This window comes from Balearica regulorum, chromosome 4, assembly GCF_011004875.1.
Source record: "Balearica regulorum gibbericeps isolate bBalReg1 chromosome 4, bBalReg1.pri, whole genome shotgun sequence".
In the NCBI taxonomy this organism is placed as follows: domain Eukaryota; kingdom Metazoa; phylum Chordata; class Aves; order Gruiformes; family Gruidae; genus Balearica; species Balearica regulorum.
Genome location: NC_046187.1, coordinates 47,838,835 through 47,864,473, shown reverse-complemented (window position 1 = coordinate 47,864,473; position 25,639 = coordinate 47,838,835). Strand labels below are relative to the sequence as shown.

Genomic DNA, 25,639 nt, shown 5'->3' with positions numbered 1-25,639 from the left:
CATTTTTCTTCAGTGGCATTAAGCCAAATTCAGGCCATTGTGCAAGAAAAAATTAGTTATGTTAAAAAAAAAAATTAACTGTGCCTAAATTGAGTAATAATTTGAGTTTAAAAAACATTTGCTTAGAATTTCATGCAACTAAAATGTATTTTCCACCAATTTGTTATGGTTTTAAAAATGAGGCATTTGGCACATAGATTCTCTTTTATGAGTCAGTACAAATAGCTGTAACAGCAGCTTACTAAGAATAACTGTTGTGTCTTAGATCCCCTCTGGTATTAGGAGAAACTTAAAAACTTTTTTGAAGAAGTACACACCCAGTTCCGCACAGTTTGTGTCTGCCTAAAGAAATAAAGGTAACAGCCAGAGACCCACTATCAATTAGACTGAGGACAAATCCTAAATTTGTTGCTACCCAAGAAAAAAAGGCAATCCAGAAAGCTTTTTCCTAGGAGATAACTAACTTTTGAGGGTGTGTTATTTTGCTTTATTGCTGGTACGGATAGCCTGGCTGCCTGACACATATGAATTTAGTCATATGCATATAAGTACTGAGGTTCAGAACAGGTTACCTGGTTAACCTGTCAGGGACCATCTGGTCTTGAGTACAGTTTGCAGCTTTGCACTACTGTACTCGGGGTGTGATTACATTCAGGGTGAGGTCTGGAACTGATGGTGCCACTGGGTTAACCTGTGGGATGATGCTCTTGCATTCAGGTTTATTTTCTGGTTTATCAAACGTGCTAGAGCTAAGCCTGGCATTCAGAGCTAATGTTGAGTTTCAGTTTGGCGGAGATTAAGGAGGCCTGGGTTTGGACTAAGGTTCTGAGCAGCCTGGAGCTAGCTGTTTACCTTTCTTAGCTAGAAGGGAACTATATAATTTGCATTTGTGATGGTGGTAACTGCAGAGTGCTATTAGGTTGTTAATGTAGTTTTTAGAATGTGTCTTTGGAAGAAGCTGAATTAGTTTTAGACAAGCATATTCATCTTGTGTTTTGCTGTTGGTAGGGGGAATCTTCCAGAGTAGTTTGAGAGTTTTCTTAGGTATCCTGCTGAGTAAAACATCACCTTAGCTGCCAAATAGAGATCCCATACAAAAGCTGGGGCTCCCCTCCTCCTCTGCAGGGATGCTGAAAGTAAGGGATTGGTTTGTTGTTAAAGGTGTTGATTGGGTTACAACTCGGTCTGATGAAAACAGAACTGCCTGGGGGCTGTGTCTCTGTAGATGAACGGGGGCTGAGCCACATGGGTCCCCAAGATTAACAGCAATCAATTCAGGCAGCAGAGTACATATTAAGGGCCTATTAACTTGCTTAGGCCTCTCTTTGACTTGAAAAGTACTTGTGAGCAGAGGAATAATAAAAGGGAAGGGTTGCCAAAAGCTATGGAAGGTGCATCTTGCCGTATCACTGTTGGTACATCTGAATTGGGGATTTATTTCCTACTAAGCATCTGCTTAGCTTTTGAAGTACGTATTAAGGTCAAAGGAGGGGAGCTTGAAATGATTGCGTAATGTTTATTATTTTCTTTGAAGATTTTTAAACTTTAATCATACAGCATTTGGACGTATTTAAAAAAGGACAAACCTACATGAGCATTTGGCAAACTTCCACAACTTATAACATGCAGTAGTTACAGCTTTAGAACTTGTATTTAAAAATGCTTTGGGCCTTGCTGAAACTATGCTTTGCAGGTCCATTTTGCAATCTCTATCATTCCTATTGCATCTGTGACTTGATTACACTGGTCATCTGAACGTGACTAAAAATGAATTTTTCAATTCGTCAGTCTCCATGTGGCTTAACAAAAGAAAATCTCTAGTATTCCAGTGCCATCAAAGAGGGATTTTTGGGAAAATGGAAATGTCCAAAGAATCTAGTAACAAGACTGCAATAGACAACCTCATTTCTGAATAAAGTAATTTTCACAAACTCCTTGTGTTCTATCCGTGCTTCTAATAGCTGCTTCTACTTAATTTTATATTATTTGTGAACAAGGATAAATCAATACTTTCATGGTTTTTTTATAAAGAGTTGCATAATTTTGATAGGCATTAGGGTTAAAGAGCAAACTGCTGAGCTAATGGATATAAATTGTCCTAACCTACCAGTAGTGGCGATCATTAATAGCTCTTTTGGCTCAGAGTTCTGCGTCTGTGCAGACTTGTCAGTGTGGCATTGCTGATACCAGAACTGAGTATCTGCCTATATGACTGGGAAGGTTACACACAGAAAATTCAGTAGTTGCATTTTTATTGCCCAATCTACTACTAAGAATAATCCTCATGGACCTGGATTGCTTCCCAAATCTGCATGTTTCTTAAATAAGGCATTTGGGGTGCTTACACAAAAGGCCATTTTTATTTTGCTGATGCAAAAAGCCTGAAACAGCCTCCGTACACTAAAAAATGAAAATTCCTGAGTTTTGGTTTTGAAGCTACTGATTGTAGGGTGCTTATTCACATTTTGGATAGGACTTAAGGATTAAAAGGTTATTATATTAAACATTTCAAAATGTAAGAAGTATAGTTACAGAATAGCCTTCTGATTTTAGTTTTACTGGTAAATGAGCATTACAGAATTGCTCCAGTCACGTGGGTAAAGAAATGAAGATTTTGGTAACATGATGTGCTAAAAATGAATACGGAATGAATGAATAATGTGCTAAAAATGAATACAGACTTCTCATGTGTTGCCTGTAGTCCTGGTTGTATTTATGCACAGAGGGAGTTTGGTAGTTCAGCTTGAAAGACTTGCAGTACAAAGAAGCTTATGATGGAGCGTATGGATGGAATTATGTGTGTGATCTTTAATGCTGGTACCTTGTCCCCTCCATTTCTCCAAAGCTGCAAGGGTGACATGCATAGGCTTTTCATGGGGAATACATCTCCATTCTACAGATTTTTTTAATTTTTTATTCCTCCCCCCACTACCTTTGCCTGTAGTTTTACCATGACAGGGTATATCCTGTCTCTATGAAAATTAGAGATTGCTGTCTAATGATAAGGGTTTAATCTGCAACGAATCAGACATGTGGAAACTTCTGTCTGTGGAATTTTCTGTTTGATCTGAGAGGAATGCCCTTGCTGTGCCCTTCCTGTAATGAAAGCAAGGTAGAGTGAATCAAAGTGATTCTAGATAAGATTGGAATGTGTGCATTGGTTATGCCTCTATTATATTTGGTGTTGCAATTCTAGTTGTATGTATTATTTTACTATCCAAGAGATTAACAGTATAGTTCATCTCTTTAAAAGATATCTCTTTCTGTTTTAGTTAAAAGTACTGAGTTTTTTATTGATTAAATTCCTGAGTTAATTACTTAAGTTTGAACATGGAAAGCGTTGCTCACAAAACCAGATATTGGTAGCAAAATATTGAACATGCTATGGTAATACAACAGGGTTTTTGTTACTGTAAATATTTTTACACTATTCACTGAACAGTAATTTTTTTTCTTTTTGGTGTACCATTCTAAGGAATGGCTAACAGTTTCTCTCCCTGTCTTTATTACACAAACAGTTAATGATTAACAAATGTCCAGCTGCCTGTGCAAGGAATGTTAATTACTTCAGGGAGGGAGGGAAAGGTGACTATGCCTTTGCATAAGAAATCTGGTATCATAGTTCACTTTGAAGGTAGTTTGAATATTACTTTTCCAATTTTAGCAGATTAATCAGAAATAGAAAAATTACTTATGCCTCTCTCTTTGATGGCTGGTTATATGTATGTGATTCCATACCTGTGCTACTAACTAGTACAGAAATATTTTGGGTTGCCTGGGTTTGTCCAGACCATTTTAAAGGAAGAAGTATGTAAGAAGAGATGACAACTTGTTTAGAAGTGGATTACTTTATGTATGGATATAGAGAAAACATGCCTAAAAAAAAAAAAAAAGCAATAAAGCAGTTCATAGTCCCCACTATTTCACATCATTCCTAATCAGCTTTCTGAAGGGGGACTGGTGTGTTAAGTAAATACAGAAGCCCAGAGATTGTGAACTGTGCTTGCAAATATTTAAAAAAATAAAAGTCTTAGAACTTGCACGTTTTAGTTAGCTTTTTGCTTACTTAAAAATGTTCATGCTGAACAGCGAAATGTTGTAGTGAAATTTTGGACTGACCTGAATCTTTCCAGATACAGATAAGGTAGGGGAGGAGTGTATGAGAAGGTTCAAAAACTGTTAGTGAAAGATGAGTTGTCAAGTTGTCATTGACTCAAGTGACACATCAGTTTTGATGCGCATTATTTAATAAGAAGTTAAGGGAGTGATGATTACAGTGGGAACAAGATTACTGCAGATTATGTGGATTAAACTGGGAGTGAATATTGATCCAGCATGTGATGATAGGAGGAAATGGAGTAAGAAATATGTGCCATGCTATGCCTGTAATTCCAGGGGTAATCAAAAAATCCTTTGGAAATTGAGTTTAATCTAGTCAAACACAAGAATGGCCAGCATTTGAGAATATAGGGTTGAGAACAGTCATGGACAGATACAGAGATTTGAGAAGGAAACCTAGTGCAATTCCATCTCTAGTCACTGCAGAGTCTGTGAATTTTTTAAACAAGGAAAAAATCTTCAGTGGTTCAGGAGCAAAATGCATTTTGTGCCTAAATGGTCTACTAGTTACCCACAATATCGTAGTGTTCTTTCATTTATCCTGAGTATACTAGTGTAGACAGAGTTGATCTACTTTTATCATGGCTCTATGACAAACTTCTTGTTTGGTGGAGAGTTATTCACATCACTCATTGTCTTTGGTATTGTTACTAAAAGTGCAGTTATCTTCAGTGAAAAGTGTTTCTGTGGGGAATAATATAGAGGTTTGCAACAGAAGTTCTAACAAAGAAACTCTGTGGTCTGTTTATCCAAATGCTTGCAGGTTCTACTATTAAGCAATAAATATAGAGTGAATTAAATTTATAGATTTTTTTTTTTAACTGTTAACTTGCATTAGTTTAGACTACTTTTTTTTTTCTGTAAAATATTGATTAAAACTGTGTAGGCACTTATCCATTATTTATGGGGAAAAAGGCTGAACCCATCTCCCAACAAGCATCCAGGGCACCTACAAATAAATATGCTTGACATCTAATAAGTAATTTCTAGTTCTGCAGTTGCAAGTCTCCTTTTTAGATGTTACATTTTGATTCTTCACTGTGGATGTAAGTATTTGCTTACAAATGGAGGATTTCTCGTTTACTTGATACAGTAATCTTAACCAAAGAGAATGAACATAATTTTTTTAATCTCAAAGTTCTTTGCCTTCATGACTCTCCTGTCCTGAAGTTTTTATTCAGAAACGTTTCTTTGTATGGCCTTTTGATTATTTTGATTTGTATGCAAAGGCAAATAAAAAAAATCGTATAACAAGTACTGATCAGTGTGGAATCCCCTCTGGATACATGAGTAGAAATAAAGTCTGAATAAATAAATGGATACTTTGTAGGTTAATAAATCTGACTTTGTCAGAACAAGGATGAAAATGTCTTTTGATGCCACTTTTGATGCTTTAATGTCATGATTTTGATTTGCTTTGTAAAGCAGGTAGATTTTGCAGGTAAACTAGCTTTTCTTTGTCCACCTAAATCTGCTTGGGAGCAGTGCTTCTGTTGACAGTAATTAAATTCCACTGTATATATAGCTGCCTGGTGCAGTAGCACAAAAAGCAGTGATAGCCTCATTTCCAGTATTTCTCGACACACTGCTTGCCTTTTGATAGGTATCAGTATCTTTTCTTGCTCGGACCTGGTCTGGGAACTGTCATTGTTAACCAGCAATTTCTGCAACCGAAAATAGTCCGGAGACTGAAAGCTTGAAGCAAAATTGTCCAAAAAACAGATCAGTATAACATGCACATGCTCAATGATAATTTTTTTGCATGGGGGTTAGTCGTGAGCCGGTGTTGCTGTGGAGCACAGCTGTAACTGCTTCTTACTAAAGAATGGGACTGCTCTGTTGAACTTGCTGGGCTTTCAAAGTTACTTTTGCAGAAGTAATACGAGGTAGGCTGCAATTGTTCAAATGGCAACCAAAAAGGGAATCTGAGAGAAATGCTGTGAGTGCAGGAAGAAGATTCTTGGGATACATGGAACAATTTTCCTTATTTAAGATGGTCATTAAACTTTGAGATTTACAGACAAAAAGTGAATATAGTTGTTGCAGAACTGTCCAGGTATTTTAATAGTTTGCAGAGGTCTAAACAACTAGATCCTTCTGGATCAACAAACCAGTTTCTGTACAATTAAAAGTGTTGCTCTTGTGCATAATTGGCTTCCCGTGCATCTCATTATTTTCCTTGTAGCCTCTTCTTCTGCCTAAGGGAGACCTAGGTTAATCTGTCAACTCCAGTTAGTTTTGAAATTCCTGGGGCCATTTGCAGAGGAATTTCCCCTTCAGAGGCTCCCAATTTCCCAGTTAAATTATTGGAGTGGTAATATAACCACTCGCATTGTCAACAATTCCTTAGTACTAGGAAGACTGACAGTGAAGTTGGAGGGATTTTTCAGGGTAAAGCCATAGTTCTAAAGAGCGTATATGTGTTCGTTTGTGTGTGGAAATTCTTATGAACTTTAACAAAAAACATATAAATTCATCCTTTACATTTCTTATGCACGTGTAAGTACATGTACACATTTGATTACGCTTCCTTCTTTGTCTTTGATGTTCATAAGTAAACAAACAGTAGACCTGTAGAACCCTTCACTTGTTTCAGAATTACCTGCATTTCACTAGAAATTCTCTGTTGCTTATGGAACTGCAGTAAGAGAGCAGGATTTAAAAGTAACTGAATAGTGTAACAATATTGTCCCAAAGTTTTTTGCTTAAACATAATTACTTATTCTAATTTTGAGATACTGTATAATTGTATTTCTTGGGACATAGAAACCAGTTGTGTCTTTACGTGAAGACAACAGTCTGTCCTGAATAAGGGGATGGATAACTGGAGCAATGATTTGCCTCAGATCCTGCAAATCTTGCTCATGTAACACAATAAGAGGAGCTGCTTTTGTGGGAACTGAGAGGCCACATGCTTGGCCCAGAATCTGCTGGCAGTTTATTCTGTTTTCACTAATATTTTATAAACTTGCTGTAATGCTGATGTAGTAGTGTGGTCATGTTTTTTCAGCGTGCTTTCTCTCAAATCATGAATGACTGCTCATGTTAACAGCAAGCTTGCTTTACTTGCTCTCTCCTCAAAGAGAGGTAGATCCCATGTGGTTGTATTACAATAATTTTTCCTATTGGCATAGGAGTTAACATTTCATTTCCCTAATGTGCACTCATCAGGGGGTTTTTATGTCTCTCCATATCAAGCTTTAGCAACATGGTACTGTTCCTCTGTATAGCAATTATATTGCCTGTCCGAAAGCCTGACATACAAGCAGCCTAGCTGACAGAAATAATCTGGAGCTATTAAAATAAGCATAAATGAGGCTGACAATAGGAGCTGTCTGCCATTGTCCGAAAAGATTTTCTGAACTGGAAGTAATCAGTTGAGTTCTAAGGCAACCCCATCAGGGATCTTCTAATTATGAAAATTCCCCCTCGTCACCCCCCAGCTTCCTGAAAGCGAGTTCACAATCTTTGTGGACCTTAGCAGATTTATTACTTTTAGCCTAGACTACCTAGTACTGAATCATAATTTCGGGATGTATTCTTTTATGTAGACAATTTTAAGAACATGTTTTCAGAACTTTTTTATAAATGGTCTAAACACTGTGTTTTCCATTCATTTGACTTGTTTTTCTACAAATGTACAGAAAGCAATGTGGCAGGAACTGGAAGTCAAAATGTTACTGGGTCTAATTATTTACAATTCTTTCTTTTGCCTTGTGTTTTGTTCTACTTTACGCATTTAACTAAGACGTGAAAAACCTTTTGTCTCAATGTTTTAAAACATAGTCTGTGTTTGGTGCAGAGCTTTAACCACATGCACATTTTTGCTTCTAGGTCTTCATACTATCTTTAGATGGTTATTTAACTGATAGCTGTTCTTAACTAGTGAACATTCTATATTTCTTCAAATCTTTGTATCTACTTTGATTATAAGCTGCATGTAGCAGAGATCAGTAGTGACTCTTTTCCTCCCTCTGGCTGAACACAATTCAAATTACTGCTGTCTGTTCATAGTACAGAAGTGATACTTTGTAGGTTAATGGCTCTGACTGTGTCAGATCCACTTAAAACTGTGGTTTAAGTTTTATGTCAAGGTCGGGATTTGACCACATGCTGGGGCTGTCTGGTTGCCAAGTTTTTCCCCCAAAAAGTATTTTATTACAAATGTATTGGTAATTTCTATGCATTTACAGAAGTGAGTCTGCCAGGTTTGACTGGACGCTGATAGTGTCTGATTGTTTCACCAATTATTCTCTCTGTATTAGTGTCATATGCAGAAATTGTTTCATTTCAAATGCAATAGGTTATTTAATAGAATTTGGGAGTTTTCAAAAACTCGTATTCATATCAAATTTACTTAAGGTATTGGTACAAAACTGGATTTGGCTAGATATTTCATTACATCCAAACAGTTCGGTGAAGTTAAATTTCATATAAAACAGGTCATCGCTTTATTATGATTGAGGCTTTACTTTATTCAGTTTGGTTTTGTTCAGTTAAAATCTCAAATCTGCTCTGATGAGGATTCCTGTACTCTGTTAAGGGTTCTGTGTGCTCTAGAGACCACGTATGCTCTGTGGTGATATTCTTCCCCTTCCACCTCCTAGAACCTGCAGTGACTAGTCCCTGGAAAGAGAGTAAGCAGTGATTGACTTGACACATTTGAAGGTCTTACAGCTGCACAGTGAAATAATATTTACCAGTTAAAGAACTTGAGCAAATTCACTACAGTTCCATCAGCTTGCTGGTGCTGCTAGTGATGCTACTTAAAATTTTCTTAGCCTTGATTAGTTAGAAAATTTCTCCTTGAACCAGCAACAAGAGTTGCATATCTAAATATGGGACAAGCTATAACTGTTAGAAGGGATGTTTATATTGATGACAGATATTAGATGCTATTATCAAAGGACTTTTTGGGGTGCATATGAAGATCTTAATTTAATTAGATCCCAGTAGCCTGCAAACATAATTTGTTGCAGAATTTTTCAAGGGTGATTGCCTTTGTGGGGTGTGGTTTTGTTGTGTGTTTTGTTGTTGGTGGGGTTTTTTTTAATAAATTACAGTTAACAAAGATGCACGTAAAAGGTAAAGCCACCAAATTATTTAAAAAATAAATCACAATGTGTTAATTTAAGATTCAGCTTTACTTAGGCAAAATAGAAGAATCATTGAAAAAGAACCAATGAAACTATTTGAAACTAGACTGAATTATTAGTTATACACATTCATATTCCTCAGGCATGTTTGCAAACAAGTAATCTGAATTCTTCATGAGTTATGCAAAACAGTATCGATGGTTTGTTGCTAGGTTACAGTCTTTCTAGCTGTGCCTAATTAATGCTCCTGGAGAAGAAGGGAGAGAAGAGCAGTGAACACCTCTTGTTTATGTGTGATTCAAAGGCAATAGTTGCTAAAACTTTCTGCTCTCCTTCAGGGTTGCAACCAAGGATTATTTATATTCTGCAACAGTACAGTTTAGTCTGTGTGAATGTTCAGATGCAAGAAGTCTGATATGTGAGTAGCTTGCATTGTCAGTGATAAGCTTTAAATTGCTATGGAGTTGAAAAGCAAATCATATTTCTCTGGGTGGCTGTTGCACTTTGTTCCATAGAGGTGGAACAAAGCACATAATGCTTCCTCTTCAAAGTGCATATGTGATACAGGTAAGAAAGGCTAGCACTTTTCCAGCTCAGTTTATTTATCAAAAATATTGCTCCTCTTAAAAGAGAGATTGTATATACTTTTTAAAAGTTCACACTGCCTGCCACAGGTCTTTAGTATTTCAAGAGTTAGAGTACAGTGCCTCTCTTGGCATTCTGCCCTGTTTATAGAGTGGACGAGCTGACATTTCACTTCTGCAAAAGGAATCTCATTCCATTCCTTCTTTAGAAGGAGATTGTTTCAAGGAGTTCACAGGATGGAGATTTTGGTCTTTTCAACTGACATTTTAAGTGCTGAATAGTTCCTTGTCTCTACGGCAGGACATGCTTGAAATCTTCAGTGCTTAAAGATAGTTGGTTTGTGTAGAATAAATACCTGTGTGATACTGTGCTGCCTTTGTTTGTTTTGGTTTTACCAAGTGGTTATTACTTGACTAATCAAATAATACTAAATTTTGTTGGTACTACCATTGGAAGCTATTTTAGAAGAACTGTAGGCTTAAGGCTTAGTTGTCCCTTATACACTGGTACTTGGTAGAGGCCTGAGTTACAGTAGCGCAGCAGCCTCAGGGGAAGAAAGAATTTTTTCTTGGGAGTTCAATAGGTTACACGTTTCAAAACCTTCAGTTTGTAGAACTCTTTATGGCACGTAGGGTTGTGGCTGTAGTTGGCTGCTGCTTCAAGGCATTTCCCAATGTCAGACTACAGTGGTGGCCAGAAGTTATCAGAAGAAAGTTAAGAAGTTGTTAACAGAAATATGGATAAATTAGCTAGAGGATTTTTTTGTTTTTAATTGCTCTAAAAGTGGAAATAATCTGAGCTATGACACTGGTCACAATTAGCAATGGAATCACAATTTATATGGAGTACTACAGATGGGTGTAGTACTTGTAAATAGTGCACTCCAGTCTGCTGTAGTTTGTTTTATCTTGTGTGGGTAGGTGCCATAACTATTAATAAATTTTCCTTTTTTAATCAAGTCACCTTGCTTTCTCTTACTATGTCTGACAGAGCATAAAGTGGAGGGGAAAATAAAACCCAACACAAAAAACCTATGCATAACACACAGGATTGCACTTGCCAATTGTCCTGATTTGACTGTGCCTCTAAAAGTTACTCAAGGGGAAAAGGAGGATGAAAGAGTATGGATGTGTTCCTCTTTGAGGCCTCTGGGGACTGCTGAGAAGCAGACAAGCGCTGCATCTTCTCCTATACGAGATGCTCTTTCCTGGTTTTTTGGGTTTTTTTTGTGGGGGGGTTTCTGTATGTTTTTTTTTTTTTTTTATCCTGTCAGCTCTGCTGTAGCTGCTGTATTTATACAGCTCAGGAAAATGCTTATGTCGTGGCAGGTAATAATCTAAGAAAGAGAGGTGGATTGCAGGAAAGGCAAAAATACAACATATAAGAAGAGATGAGTAGGAACAAGAAGTCTGCCAAGGAAGTCATCCGTGTTCATCTGTGTTCGATCTGGATAGTCTTGAATAACTGCAGTGTCACTAACTTGCAGCAAAAGACAAAGTATGGATTAGAATGGATGCTATTTTAAATAAGATGACCTGGGCAGAAATCAAAAGTTAATTAAAGTGGAAAATACTGGCTTTGTAAAATGGCTTTTGTTTTCTAGCCAATTCTGGTTTTGCAAGTCTGGAGATTTTTAGTAACAACCTGAAAACTAACTGTTCTGAATTTCTTTAACATTAAAAGCCAAAGTATGATAGTATTATATTTAGTAAGATTTCACTTTAAAAACAAAACAACCAAACCACTAATCAACAATCTTGCTTTGTTTTAACAACTAAGCAAAGTTCCACAAAATGAAAAGCAGAAATTTGGCCAGAATTTCTTGGAGTTGGGATTCTTTGGACCTTTGTTCACATAAAAAGCTAACTTCATAAATATTAATAACTTTCTGGAAAATATATTCATCTTATCTAGAGGTAGCAGAGATTAAAGTAGTAAACTGCACTACGTGCTGAGCATTTCCCCCAATTTTACTTTTAATTCAAAAGATTGTACAGACCTTGGTGATAGTTTACACTGCAGAGACTTAACATTTGTTTAGAATTCAAGACAAAGTTGCAGTCTGTTTTGACAGACTAGTGCCATTGAGGGACAGCATGCCTCTGTTTGTAACAGGCTTAATCCACTCACTTTTAAAACTTTGATTTGGATTGGTTGTTCATTGAAGGTCATATTTGATCAAAACCTTTGTTCATGCAATTCTTAAAATATTGCTTCCCCCCCCCCCCCGACATGGCTTTTAAAGCAGCTGAAGAAGCTTTTTGATTTGCCCAGCTTATTAGAATTTAGATTAATTAAGTTTGTAATCAGATTTCAAGCATCATGTTCCAGGCCAGGGATTTTTCTTAGTTTGTTTCAAACGTCACTCCCAGGGCAAATTCTGCTAAACTGCATTTTCATGCTTTGCTGAGAAATGATTGCAGGTTTTGATTTCCATTACAGAATCATTAATATTGTTAATGAGAGTTCTCATGGATAAGCACACTTAAGGAGGATCATCCCTGGGAATTGGGGGTATTATAGTTTGAGCATTTGTTAATTAGATAGAATTGGCGTTTGTAAGACCGTCAGATTTGAGGTGGCTTTGTATGTTTATTTTTGTTTTAAGAGTGACTTTGGTTGTAGTGATGAGAGTGAGGTTAACACTCTGATTTTTCCTCAGTTACTGTATTCATAAATCAGCCTGTTCCTCCATATTGAATTCTGACCAAATTCGCTATAGTATTCGCTTAGGACTTTTGCCTTTTTTAATGAAATTAATAGAAAAATTCCACTGCATCAAGTGGGAACAACATCTAGTCTAAAACTTCAGATATATGAATATTGTAAAATCAGCTCTGATGTCCTCTTGCAGATGACTGAGAAACTTTTCATCAGAGCTCTTTTGTACTCCCCTCTGGTGGTTAGTGACTGAATATGAATTCCTTTTTATCCTGACCACCTGAAAGGCTTCATGATTGTATATCCAGCCAAGTGAAAAATGTTTTTGGAATCCTCACTTCACCATATTTTTCAAACAATCATATTTACAAGTCTTTGGGATTACCACACATGCTAAGGATTCTCTGGTGGTGTGCTGTGGAAGATTACTTGTCTTGCTACATAAAAAGCAAATGGTTTCTAAAAGTTAAAATTACCAAACTGTCTCAACGTAGAGAATGGATGGGAAATTTCCTGATTAAAGATTTTTTTTTTTTTTTTCTGTGAATGGGAGAAGAGTTAGACCAGAGATGAAGCTTTTACAGCATTGAAGATGTAATAGAAGCACTTAAGCTGTACTCCCTAAATGTGCTTTGCACCACTTGAAGAATAAAGTGAAAATACTTTCTAGGAGCCAAAATACACGGTTGAAACTGATGATATTGATCAACATCTTACTGATGCTTAATGGATCTAGCCGATTGCAAGATTAAAACAAATTAACTCTTACTTAGATTGTTTTATTACTTCTCTTTGATGCATGAGTTACCATCATTTTCTCTCTGCTGTCTTGAGAACCACTATAACTAAATGCCAGTGAATTTTATGAACTGCACAAGTGCTGACTTTCAAACACCATACAGTATTATGCTACCCTAATATGTAAAATAGGCCACTATAGTCAACATTTGCAAAAGCAGAAAGTTGGCACACCAGCCAATGATACTTTAAGGACTGGTTCTAAACTTGTGATTTGATAGAAGTATTGTTCTCTTTTTAAAAATAATAATTTTTAAAAAAAAGGTCTTAGTGTCTTAGTTAAATTCTTCTTTGGGCTTGGCTTTAGGTTTTGTGTTGGTTTTTTGTTTGGTTTTTTTTTAGAAGGTATAGTAGACTGCTGACGTTTACATGCATTTGTATTCATTGTTGCATAGAAATTAAAGATGAAGCTGTTAGTGTTCTCATAGGCAAAATCAGGAAAGATTTAGTGTTAAACTTGCAGAAACGGGAGCAATTTCAACTAGAATAATGAGAAAAGGATGGTGTTTTGTAATTACTGGTGTAAGGTCAAATTGTACAGTAATGTTAAAAGGGGAGAAAATCCCAAGTACTCTGCGTAGTTGTGTGGGTTTAGTGTTGATTGTGTTTTGTGACATAAGTGCTGATGCAGAACGTGAAGAAATTCAGGTTTTGGTAGTCAGAGCTCCCCCCACCCCCAGGCATTGAGTACTGGATCAGTATCTGCTCCATTTTATTGCTGGGTGGAAACAGCAGGAAGAAAGCTGAGTCATATTAATAGATCAGTCTTCCCTTCCCTCACCGTGCCTGCAACTTTGAGTGATGAAGGAGAACTAGGTGTGGTGGCCTCTCCTCCACCCTCCTCAGTGTGCAAAGAGTGAAGGGCAACTTTTGCTCTCTATCTTCCTGTCCCATTTTGCATGACTCTATACTGGAGGAATGTTATTTTGAGTCTTCATTTTTAATATTGTCAAAGTAATCCACTTACATGTGATGCTGCCTCTAAGCTCTCCAACTTGCATGCATACCTGTCTATTCCATCTGTTTTAAAGTGTAAGTGGGGTACATGGAGGTTTTTTAAGTACCCTTTATGCCTCTAGGAAATGTTCCTTCAGGAATTAATCTGTTGATTAGTGGTGAACAGTTACATAGATGTTTTTGCATATTTGACCGATCATAAAATCATTTTCCAAGATCCTTTCTATTTCAGTTTGGAATTATAAAGAGCACATACAGAAAAATATTCACCCAACAATTCAGGATCTGTTGGGTGAGAAACATGGGAAAAATACTTTTAAAGAATGAGATTCATGTTACTTTGACTAATGCACAGTTAGAGTGTGGGTGACCCTGTAGAAAATAGGGTATGTTCTGAAAACCAGAGCTGCCTTGTTGGGTAAACATCTGTGTTACATGACAGATGATCAGACAGATTACAAGCCTTTCATTGAATATTTCTGCAGAAGTTGGTGTAAAATATACAGAAATAATGACATATATGCAGATCTAATTTGAAATTAAAAATTAACCAAAAAATAAAGTTGTCCATGTGTGCTGTATTGTACTGTTAGTCACTATCCTATAATCTTTTTACATATTTCTTTTTAAGATGCTGTTGTTACTGGTTTTCTGGTGGTGTACTTTTTTCCCCTTTGTCCCTTGTGAACTATGTGACTTAAGAGAACAGACATTTGAGAACTGGTAATCCACAAAAGCAACATAGTTCAGTCTTCTTTTTTTCTTGAGGTAGGCTTTGATAGCAAAGGTGGTAGAACTTTTTAAATACCAGGTGAGCAGATTGCAGGAGGAGAGCTCCATTACCACAGAGTCTCTTTCTATGTTTCTTGAAAATCAGGCAAGGCTATTTTAAAATTAATCTGCCACTTCTGATGTAGCTACAGTTAAGAAAGCAGGACAGGTGTAAAATTATAATGGTTGTTCAATTCAGCACATAAGCCTGCCCTGTGCATTCTGCATGGATCGCAGGTAACAGAGCAGCATTGCTGGAAGCCTTCCTAAAAGGGAATGAATACAGTCTAGTCTTATGTTTGATAGGACATGAAGGTTTTACAAAATTTTCTAAGGCATACGTGGAGTCTACCCAGGCTTAAGATGAAGTGCATGTGTGCCACATCCAGCATTTAGGTTTAGAAGTGAGGCCACAGTAATTAACAAATGTCTTTACTCCCCAGCAAGTCTCCTGGCTGAAGTAGAGAGGTGCAAAAGGTGTAACATTAGTGATACACTAAAATAGAATGCAAGTAGCTGGGCTCTCAAGGTGGCATGTCCATTTTAAAGACCAAATTTAGGTACATTAACAATGAGAAAATATGCCGGTAACCACATCACAAATCCAGTGACTACATAGGATTATTATGGGTTTTTAAATAGTAAAACTGCTATCAAATAAAATATAAATACTGAAGTGAAGAGACTGGAAATGTAAAATGCCAGTGTCCTTAAAATTAACACTTTGGCTTAGGTTTTTTTGTGATGATCCTTTGAGAGGGGAAAGAAAAAAATAGGAAATTATAAAGCCACCAGCTTGCTTTCAAGAAAACTTTTATAGACTGTATGTAATGCATGTATATTTTCAAATTCCAGTGCCCCTCCTTTTTATCCCAGTTGTGAAGCCTTTGACACTATATAAAACCAGTTTCTACACTGACATCTGGTGGTAGTTCTGAAATGCTGTCTTGCTTGAAATGCTATATATGGGTATTTTGCAGGTCTAAGCATTAGATGCTGTCCCCTCCAGCCTTTCTGAAGTGATCTTATTGACATCTTAAAATTTCAAGTGATCATGATCAGACCTTTATGCAGCTTCCCACAAGACAAAGAAAGTAATGAATAAATGAGTAATTCCTCAATATTTACCTCATTTTGCTCAGGTGGTATAATGCATAAAAAAAAAAAAATGTGTTTGGTGTGTGTGAAGGAAATGATACTTAGAGTTAATTCCTTTCCTGAAGAACTCCTGTAAAAGCGGAGTGGCATATTTTTATTGAGGACCTATTTTACTGATGGTATATATATGTTGTGTGGTAACTGGACTCGGGAAAAGGGCCACATCACACAGTCATGTTACATGGTTGTAGCTAGAGTCCAAACCCAGGTGTTGTGGTGACAGTTTGACTCAGCTCCAATCCCAGTGAGGCTTGGTGTGTCTCACTGTAACAAACAATAAGAGTCATGACAAAGTCCTTCAAGGTTTCTACAGAAATGGTCCCTCACCCCAGCATGTATCAGGTTCATTTTAAGATCTATTTAGAAAACATCTCAAATAGGACAACCTGTAAAAGTGACTGGATCAGAAGGAAAGTGTGAAGTTTTGTTGTGCCACTGCTCCATGAATCCATTTAATATTCATCCCCCGTCATATAGGTTACGCCATGTCACATACCCTTTTGAAACTTGCATATTATGACTTTAACTGTAGAGTAAGCTGCTTATAAAAATAGATCTGTATTTCCTTCACAGTGGATAAAAACTTGAGTCTCTCATTCTTTATTTAGTTCTGGCTCAGACAAGCTCCTGGAGACTCAGCAGACAGATTTTTATTAAGTTTGTGAATTGTGTAGCTGTTCCTTAAATGGTAATTCATTTTATGTGTGTAAAATTGAGCTAAACGCTGCTTTCCATTGCCAGAGTAATGGCAGCTGTTGTTTTGTCCTAATGCTACAAAGGTTATCTTCAGGTATAACTTTTGTTTTCTTTTCTGAGAAATTCCTCTGTGAACCCAAATAAGCCCATTAAGAAAATTCAGTTAAATATTTCATTTGGGCACATAGATAAGAATGTTTCACACTTAAGTAGTTGCTCATTAATATGAATAATGGTAAACAGTTCAAGAGTTCAGCATCTAAATCAGGTAGTTTAATATGGTATAAAATTCACTATAATCAGTGATGAGTAAAGAGGGTCATTCAAATCCCAAAAGACTGTGAATTACTAATTATATTTAATCTTTTACACAAAATAACTTTTATGAATAGTGCTAATTGATCTGATAAATCTCAAAGGATGTTGGAAAGGCAATTAAGTAATATATTGTTTTAATATCTGTAATGCATAATTGCTGAAAATTTGTAGTGATTTTATTTTTTGTGGCTTCAGGTTAGCCTCAATATGTGTGTCTGTGTGTATTAACACGGACTGTAGAATCAGTGTCAGTTACTTGTATTTATTTTTTATTCATTTATTTAAGCTTGTTGCTCCCTCTACTTTTATACACTTTTGCATATTTATTGAGCATTTTCTGTTTCTCTTTTTTCCTGTTAAACAGGTATTATTGAAACTGCAGATCGCCTGGATCGTGAGACTACTTCACATTACTGGTTAACTGTTTATGCAACGGACCAAGGCGTTGTACCTTTATCATCTTTCATTGAAATCTACATAGAAGTTGGGGATGTTAATGATAATGCTCCTCAGACCACAGAACCAGTTTATTACCCAGAGGTCATGGAAAACTCACCTAAAGATGTATCCGTCATTCAGATTGAGGCATTTGATCCAGATTCTAGCTCAAGTGAAAAATTAACCTACAAGATTACAAGTGGAAATCCACAGGGATTCTTTTCAATAAACCCCAAAACTGGTAAGCACAATAAGGTGTTTTATTTTACATATGAATGAGTCGATGTATTTGAGTAAATACATAAACCAGGCAAAATCAAGATCTTTGGTTTAACATTGTAACCATGCTTTCATAATAGTTAGTGTTAACCTGGTATCTCATGCTGTGTCAATATTAGTAAGTTATACAAACAAGTAGAGGAGGATTTGAGAGTGAAGCAGTTGGTTCAAAGTACTTGACATCCATATTGTACATGTTTTGGGAAGGTTTACTTCAGAACTTTAGAGTAGCTCCATTCTAGACGGGTCAATCCCCATTTGCTTTTGTAGTCCAATAAATAGACAGTAAAAATACCTATTTTAGCATAGCTTCATCCAAGCTGACTTTAGGAGTCTGTCTTTCAATTTTCATGCATAGGTTGTCAGCCTTTCCCCCCCACACACATAGTGTTAATCTAAGCAATGCAAGCCATTTATTAACTGCAAACTCACTTGTCCCACAGTCAAAAGGGACTATTTTTGTAAGTAACTGTTGCTGTTGTAAGGAATATAAAATCTGGAAGATAATTTGTAGGTGTGGTTATTGTGTAATGAAAAGAAAGAGTCTGAGTTCAATGGTGGTTTGGAAAGCTTCAGGAAAAAAACATACTGAAGTTTTAACAGGAAAGTACAAATACAAGAAACAAGTGACCTTCTAGTAACTGTGAATTACAAATACTGAAATGTGTGTAGGGCAGAGAGACAGGAAACAAATATAATAATCCATTTTAACTGAAGCTACACAGTGATTTTGAAAAGAGTGTAACCATCTCTTGCTTCTGAATGAACATAGAGAAAATAGTACATATACTGGATGCGTGGTTTTTTTGTTGTTGTTTTTTTTTTCCCCCCCACAAATCTTTCCTAATGGTAAAGAAAGGTTTGGTTTTAATTAAATAATATTTTGCTGGGTTGGGTGCAGCTTAGCATTTCATATAGTGCATTTAGGTATTGTTTCACAGTACAAATTACAGGAGATGCTTCTGATTCACTCTGCCAGAAACTTCTTCAGAGAATCCAGAGATTTTTTTAGGCTAGAGGTCATGTAGAGAGTGACTTCAATCTGTAACAAACCCAGTAAGTAGAAAGGAGCAATAGAAGTCTTATTCATTTAGCTCTTGCTCATTCATGGAGGGAATTTCAGGGGATTTAAAGGAGCAAAAATTGGGTAAAAAATACGTTTTGAAGGCTGGGTTGACACTACGGCATTTGTTCTGTTTCATAGTTGTTTCAGCTCAGGATATGAAAGACTTGGGTGCTGTATCAGCTGTAATTGCTGTGTCAGCAAAACTCTGAGTGCAAACACAGGTATGTTATTTGGGTTCTTTCTGACAATAACTTGTCAGCATGTGCTGCATCTGCTTGTGAAGACATTGCCAAAAGGGACGTATGAAATTTCTAAAGATCTGCTGCTGCTATAGTTTAGTTAAAGCCGATATCTAAATACTATATTTACAGAAGTGTTGGTTTTAGAACAAGGGCAGCCTAAGAAGTAAAACAAAAATTCAACCACAAGGTCTTCTAAAGTGAATGCAGAAACTCTGTGTGTGTGCACACTTTATTTCTATTTGCCTTTCTCTGCTTACATATGATGAAAACTGAAAAATTTTCTGCTCTTCTGTGTACTTCCTCACCCTGTCTGTTTTTGAAAAGTGCTGTTTGCCTGCTACTTTGATATTTCTTCATTCATTTAGTCTTTACTGCATAATTGGCCAAGTACTCTTGGTTGTTGTTTCCTTATTTTTTTCTGTAGCTCACTCTCTCTTCCTCTTTCTTCAGGTCCTTTCCTACTCCTCTCTGCCTTTATGTGTCATTATGCAGCATTTTCCAAACTTTGCTTTAGAAAAAGACACTTGCATGCCTCTTTTACCTAAGTTTTGAGATGAAGAAACATCTTTATTCCTATTTAATGGATAGAGAAATTAGGGCAGCAGGAGGTTGTGACTTGTCTTCAGACGGAGTTTGTAGTTTTCCACATCAGTAGCTTACTGTTGATCTCATTTATATTAGAAAGGGAGCTTAAAACGCTAGATGGTGAAGTGATAAGGAACACTTAATAGAAAGCTAATAAAGATTTTCTGTCAAGAGAATTTCTTACCTGCCTTTATTGTAGCATGCATACCGTAGAAGCAAACAGTGTGGTCTGGAGTCCTTTTCAGCTCTATATTAAAGTGAGGGGGGAGGAAACCAACCACAAAAGAAAAAAACAACACACACACACAGACCTCCACCCCCCCCCAAAAAAAAAAAAAAAAGGCAAAGCAAAAAAAAAAACCAACCCCACACAAATGGAAATAATTAAATAATTATATTTCAGAATAAAAGCACTAAGAAGGAAAGGATCTCCTTCTGATTTATATTCAGCAGGAGAATTTTTTTTTTAAACATAGTTCAAATGACAGGGATAGGTAAATTTATTGATGTCTATTACTGTTAAAATTGTAATGCTAGATAGACATAATAAACATAGAGAGGAGGAGAAGTGATGGGCAGAGGAGAAGGAAACCTCTATGGCTGGTTTCTGTTGTGTTCCCAGAGTGCACCCAAATAAGTTCAATGGATATTAAATAGAATAGCTAGCTCATGTATATTGTCTTCCTATTATATAGGACACTGGATTTCATGTGATCTAATGAGCTGTCTTGTTTTTCCTGTACCTGTTTGGTTTGAAACTGTCAATCTGTAGTAGGCACTAGCATAGTGATCAAGATGAGTTTTGACTGAGGTTATCAGGTTCGTATCATTCCAAGTCTCTCTTCTGTCTATTAGAAATCAAATATGTTTAACCTGAATAGATCTCATGTGGGGTGAAAGCACTTTCACTAGAATTGGGATGCTAAGGAGTTGAAAAATCACTTTAAAAGACACTAGTTATTGTTGTAGTTATAACAGCGTATTTTATCTCCCTCGATTAAAAATAGGGCTCAGCTGAAGAGTACATTTGACTAGAATTAGTGAGATCAAATCGCATCTTGTTTTGCAGGTATGTTACCCTTGTTGGACCTTGTGAGGCTATGGCACTGTGAGGTATTTGTCAAAGGAAGAGAAACCTTCTCAGGGCCCCAGGTTTCCCTTCCAGCCAAAGAGGAGATAGGGCTGGAATATGAATCGAGTCTTTGACTGTAGGAGTTAAGCTGGTGTTACCTTTGTTACTTCGGGCTGCTGTGCAGCCTCAAAGGTGAATTGGGGACTGTAACGTCATTCAGTCCAAGTCAAGGAAAGGCTAGTGTTGGGATTCCTAAAATACGTGGTGAGTGTTAAAAATACGTTTCAGCTGGTATGTTATTGTCTCCTCTCCCGGTCAAGGATCCATCATCTTCTGTCTCTTTGTAGAATATAACACTATGGTATTATTATCCGTGGCTACAACTCCCACACATAATAGTAATACAGATTATAAATAGCAATAACCTATGTGTAACCTATATCAAGTAAAATAGTACTTTCTCTTCTCTGGAAGTAGCTAATTCGTTTCTAGAATTGTATAGGATCCAAACTAAGAGGTCTGTGTCTTTGTGCAATAATCCTGAATTTTAAGATGGTGAAACTGACTGACATGGGCCTATGTAGGTTATAGCTCATCTTTCACAGAAAGAAGAGATTTCTTTTCACAAGAACTATTGACTGATCTGTTTCTCAAAAATGCTACTAGCTGAAATAGTATCTGTGTGCTTCTTACAGTCATCAGTTTCTTGAGTATCCCCTTCACTTAAAAACATCTTAAGTAATTATAAAATAGTTAAAGAAACATTGCTAAGTTTTTCTTTGCATGCAGAAATGCTGTTTCACTTTTTGGAGCAGGATATATAACAGTGCATCACGGGACATTTTGTAATCTTTTCAGATATACCTGGCCTTTCATTAAAGCAAATGAAATATGATTTTCTCTGGTTATGAAATTTCCATGTAATGAAAAAAACCTACTGTACGTATGAGCTGGCCAGGTGGAATAAAAATAGTTATCATAATACTATTTTGGGAAAGAATCAGAGCAAAGACTAATTGCACAACTTTCATCCTCAACCTGAACACAATTGTAGACAAATATGTAAGTTATGGTAACAACTTTATATCTGCTTAACTTCTTGTAAAATAGCTTGTAGTTACAGAAAAAATTGACAAAAACGGTCTACTTCCAAGGCATTTTAATATGTTTAGGTGGAATGAGTTGGAGCTGGCAGAATTTGATAGCTATTCAGAACACATGTCCTGGGACTGTTATGGTTAATCTCACCACTTAACCCTAGAGCTGTTGCACTGAGGATCAGAAAAGATTTTCGTTTTTAGCAACACTCCTGTAAAGCAAAGGATTATATAACAGTAAACAAGTTCTGGGGTTTGTGCTTTGGAGCTCACAATGCACAATGTTTTTTCTGGTATGTATAATAGAAAGTAGTTTAGTAATATTTCACTGCTTCTTGTGAGTGTAGTTTATTTGCTTCTGAGTTATTTAGGTATTTTTCTTTTTACATCTTGTAATTACACCAACAAGGTCAAAGAGTTTGAAACTTAATTATCAAAATAGTTGTAGTTGCTAGTTTCTGTATTTCATTGGATGTGTTTGGATGTTTTGTCTGAGAAAGCAGTGAGATGGACAAAAAAATGGATGCTTTAGGGAACAAGTAATGAGCTGTTCCACTTAAAGTCAATGATTCAACTCTGATCTAATTGTAGGACTCAAAAGTTTTAACATATCACTGATGTAAACTCCATGGTTATATTTACAAAATACAATTTGATATTGTATTGTTTGCATTAAATTACTGAATATTTTTATTTTTACATGAGCACAATCGTATTGAGTGGACAAGTTTATATTTTTTCCCATCTTTGATTCTTTCATATTATAATATCTAAATTTTCGTTATTGCTTTTGAGGAGGAATGTTGGAAGCATGACATTTGATAGCAGGATTGCAGTAATTCTTAAAGTAGAACAGGTACTTAGTATGGCATCTACTAATAATAGCTGATAATAGCATTGTATATAAGTATATTTATGAGCTGTTTATGAGTTATGATTATATAATTTCTAATCTATATTGGATTAATCCTTTAGAAATGGATCTGTTAGTGCCAATTCAAGAGAGAGTTATTGTATTCATTTTACTAAGAGCTTTCAATCAAAACATGCCATTTCGTTCTGAGACAGGAGACTGTGACATGCATTAAATACGAGTTTTTTGTTGCAACCATTAAGAATTGTAAGGGTAGTATGTAAACTAGCTCCCCAATTTAAAACGTATACTTACAGGAGTGACATTGTCAACAAAATTGTTTCCTATGTTTTGCAGTTTTCTTCTATTTTTATTCTTTAAATTGTGGGACGGCAAACTTCATGTGAAATTAGAAGAAAGTTATTCCCCTTTAACTCACCAATAATAATGGCTCAAGTCATATGTAAAACATGGGATTTTTAAGAGCTAGGGAGAATATTCTTAATTGCTGCAGGGAGCCGTTAGACTGAACTCTCTCTAAACAAAAGGAGCTCACTGAATTCCCTTAGGCTCTGTATCAGTTTTCATATGGATGGAATAGTTTTGCCATGCCACAATTTTAAAATATGGCTGCTACTCCATGATACAGGTTTTGTGTAATTTAATATCTCAAAGATTGCTGAGTTTAAGGTGCCTGAAAGAAGCTTATACTACCTTGCAAGTGACAATATGAACGTTACAATGGCAAAACCTGCATTTGCATAGTGAAAGGAGTTCAGTTCTCCTTAGTATTGCTGAGCAAGAAACTGGAATCCTAACCAGGTATCCGTATAGGGTGAGGGAAGACCCTTGTCCTTTTACTTTTACTACCTTGCCTGTGTATTCAGGCAAGAAATAATTTTCTGATCTTTTTTGGCAAATTGGTATGCTTATTTCCACTCCACCAGGACTTCTGTTAATGTTTATTGTACAGACGAGATTTGACTTGAGGAAAGAATCAGGGTTGGGTAGCAAATAGCACTTTCTCCAAAAGCCACACTTTACTTCAGAAATTTAAAATAAGAGCAAATGAGGCAGGGAGTTACTTGACGTTGCTCCATATAACAATTTTGAGTCAAATTTGCAGAAAAGCTGATTGTGGAAGTATAGCTTTCTATGCCTTTAATGCAACTTGATACAAAAATGATGCATACTTCCAAAAACTAGACTTGGGTTCATAACCTGGACAGGAGAATGACAAAGTTAATTTTGAGTGTTAATTTCCCCGTACTTCGGTTTTGCAGGTATAAAATAGGAATAATTGCACCACCTCACTGCTTGGGAGTGTTGTGAAGATATATTCATTCATATTTATGGAGCATATGGGTATTATCATGAGAATGCCATGGATGTTCTTTTGAGGAAATTAGTAATCCTGTGGTGTAGGAGTTAGGCCATTTAGATAAGGCCTTTCTTACATAGGGTATTCCAACAGAAACTGAGTAATTAACCATTTCAGAACATGCTGTATCTTGTGCTCCAATAACGCCTGAGTCTGTGCACTTAATGCACACGTGCAAGACAGTCAAGTCAAGATGAGGTGACAGTCTTGACTCTGGAATTTCCTAGTTTGAATGACTAAATCTCAAGATAAGTGTTTTTATAGGCTTTACTATTACTTGACATAACTTTTGCTTTTTTTTTTTTTTTTTTTTTTTTTTTTTTTTTTTTTGTATGGTCTTTTTCACTATCTCAAGTTTTTGAAAGTACTTACACCAAATTGATCCTGTGGAAATACAGGATTGTGGCAGCTCTTGTTTCATAAATTATACCACACCTCACAACATGCATTACAAAGTTAACATCAACCTTCAAATTTTGTGCTGATTTAGAGACATGTTTATATATGCAGTCCTAAAATAGAATGCTGTTTTAATATAAAATGTTTGTTGTATTGAACAGTGGGATTTAAATTTCAGTAACTCTGTGGCTCTCACGTCTGTTAGTTTCTAGTAATCATTAGAGTTTGTCAGGTTATGAAATGCTAATAGCTCATGGGCACATCATCTACCTCACATGATTTTATCATTTTACACTGTTTGTAACCTTTAAAACAGTATCTTTCTGTGTGTGTGTGATTTGGAGACTGAAGTGAAATAGGAAATGAGTACAGCTGCAAACAACTTCCATGGGTTTCCGATGGCACTGGAGAATTACTTACTGAGGAAATGAAGGGCCAGTGACCGCACAGTAGTATTGGCTTTGTTTTAACAAAGGAAATCTTTGTTGTTTAACTACTTGTGGGTTTTAATCCCAATTGACCTAATATTTTAGAGCTTGAATAAAACCAGTATTACTACATTGCACACTAATGTGATTTAAAGTTAAAGACCCAAACACTGAAATTGTTCTTGTTACTTCTGTAGCTGGCAAACAATTCCAGGCTCAGTCATTGTTCATTCATGTCACACAGCTCCAAGCATATGTAGCAGCCTCCATGTGACCAAATGTTTACCTGTCACATGCAGAGAAAATAAAGTATTTGATGGTATTGTCTTGAGAACATTTTTTTTTCTTTACCTTCACTGAAAATGTGACCAGAATCAACCCAAATGTTTGTTAAACTCCTGCAACCAGAAGGGGTTACATGAGTAGACAAAAGTTTGTACAGACATACATTTGGAAAGAGAGCTTAATTCTGCAAAAAGCTACTTTTATTTTCCTTTTTAAAGTACTTGAAATGCTATTAGACTAGTGGTTTTCAACCTGGTCTTTTTTGGAAATTGGAAAACAAGTTCATGTCTGTGAAATTTCTAATAACTTTTTCACATCCACTCACTCTACAATATTTAGGGATTTAGGACTTGAT

General features: G+C 36.2%; 1 protein-coding gene and 1 long non-coding RNA gene across 6 annotated transcripts in view; both read left to right on the top strand.

The window, feature by feature from the left end:
• The window catches only part of LOC142601751 (uncharacterized), a 1,264,755-nt gene that overhangs the window by 875,649 nt on the left and 363,467 nt on the right, over nt 1–25,639 (top strand). The gene's annotated exons all lie outside the window — the stretch shown is intronic.
• The window catches only part of FAT1 (FAT atypical cadherin 1), a 113,076-nt gene that overhangs the window by 20,269 nt on the left and 67,168 nt on the right, over nt 1–25,639 (top strand). For all 5 annotated transcript variants that reach the window (XM_075751987.1, XM_075751986.1, XM_075751988.1 and 2 more), the window contains one exon: nt 17,524–17,838. In XM_075751987.1, the coding sequence (XP_075608102.1) occupies nt 17,524–17,838 (315 nt within the window). The remainder of the gene's footprint in view (nt 1–17,523; nt 17,839–25,639) is intronic.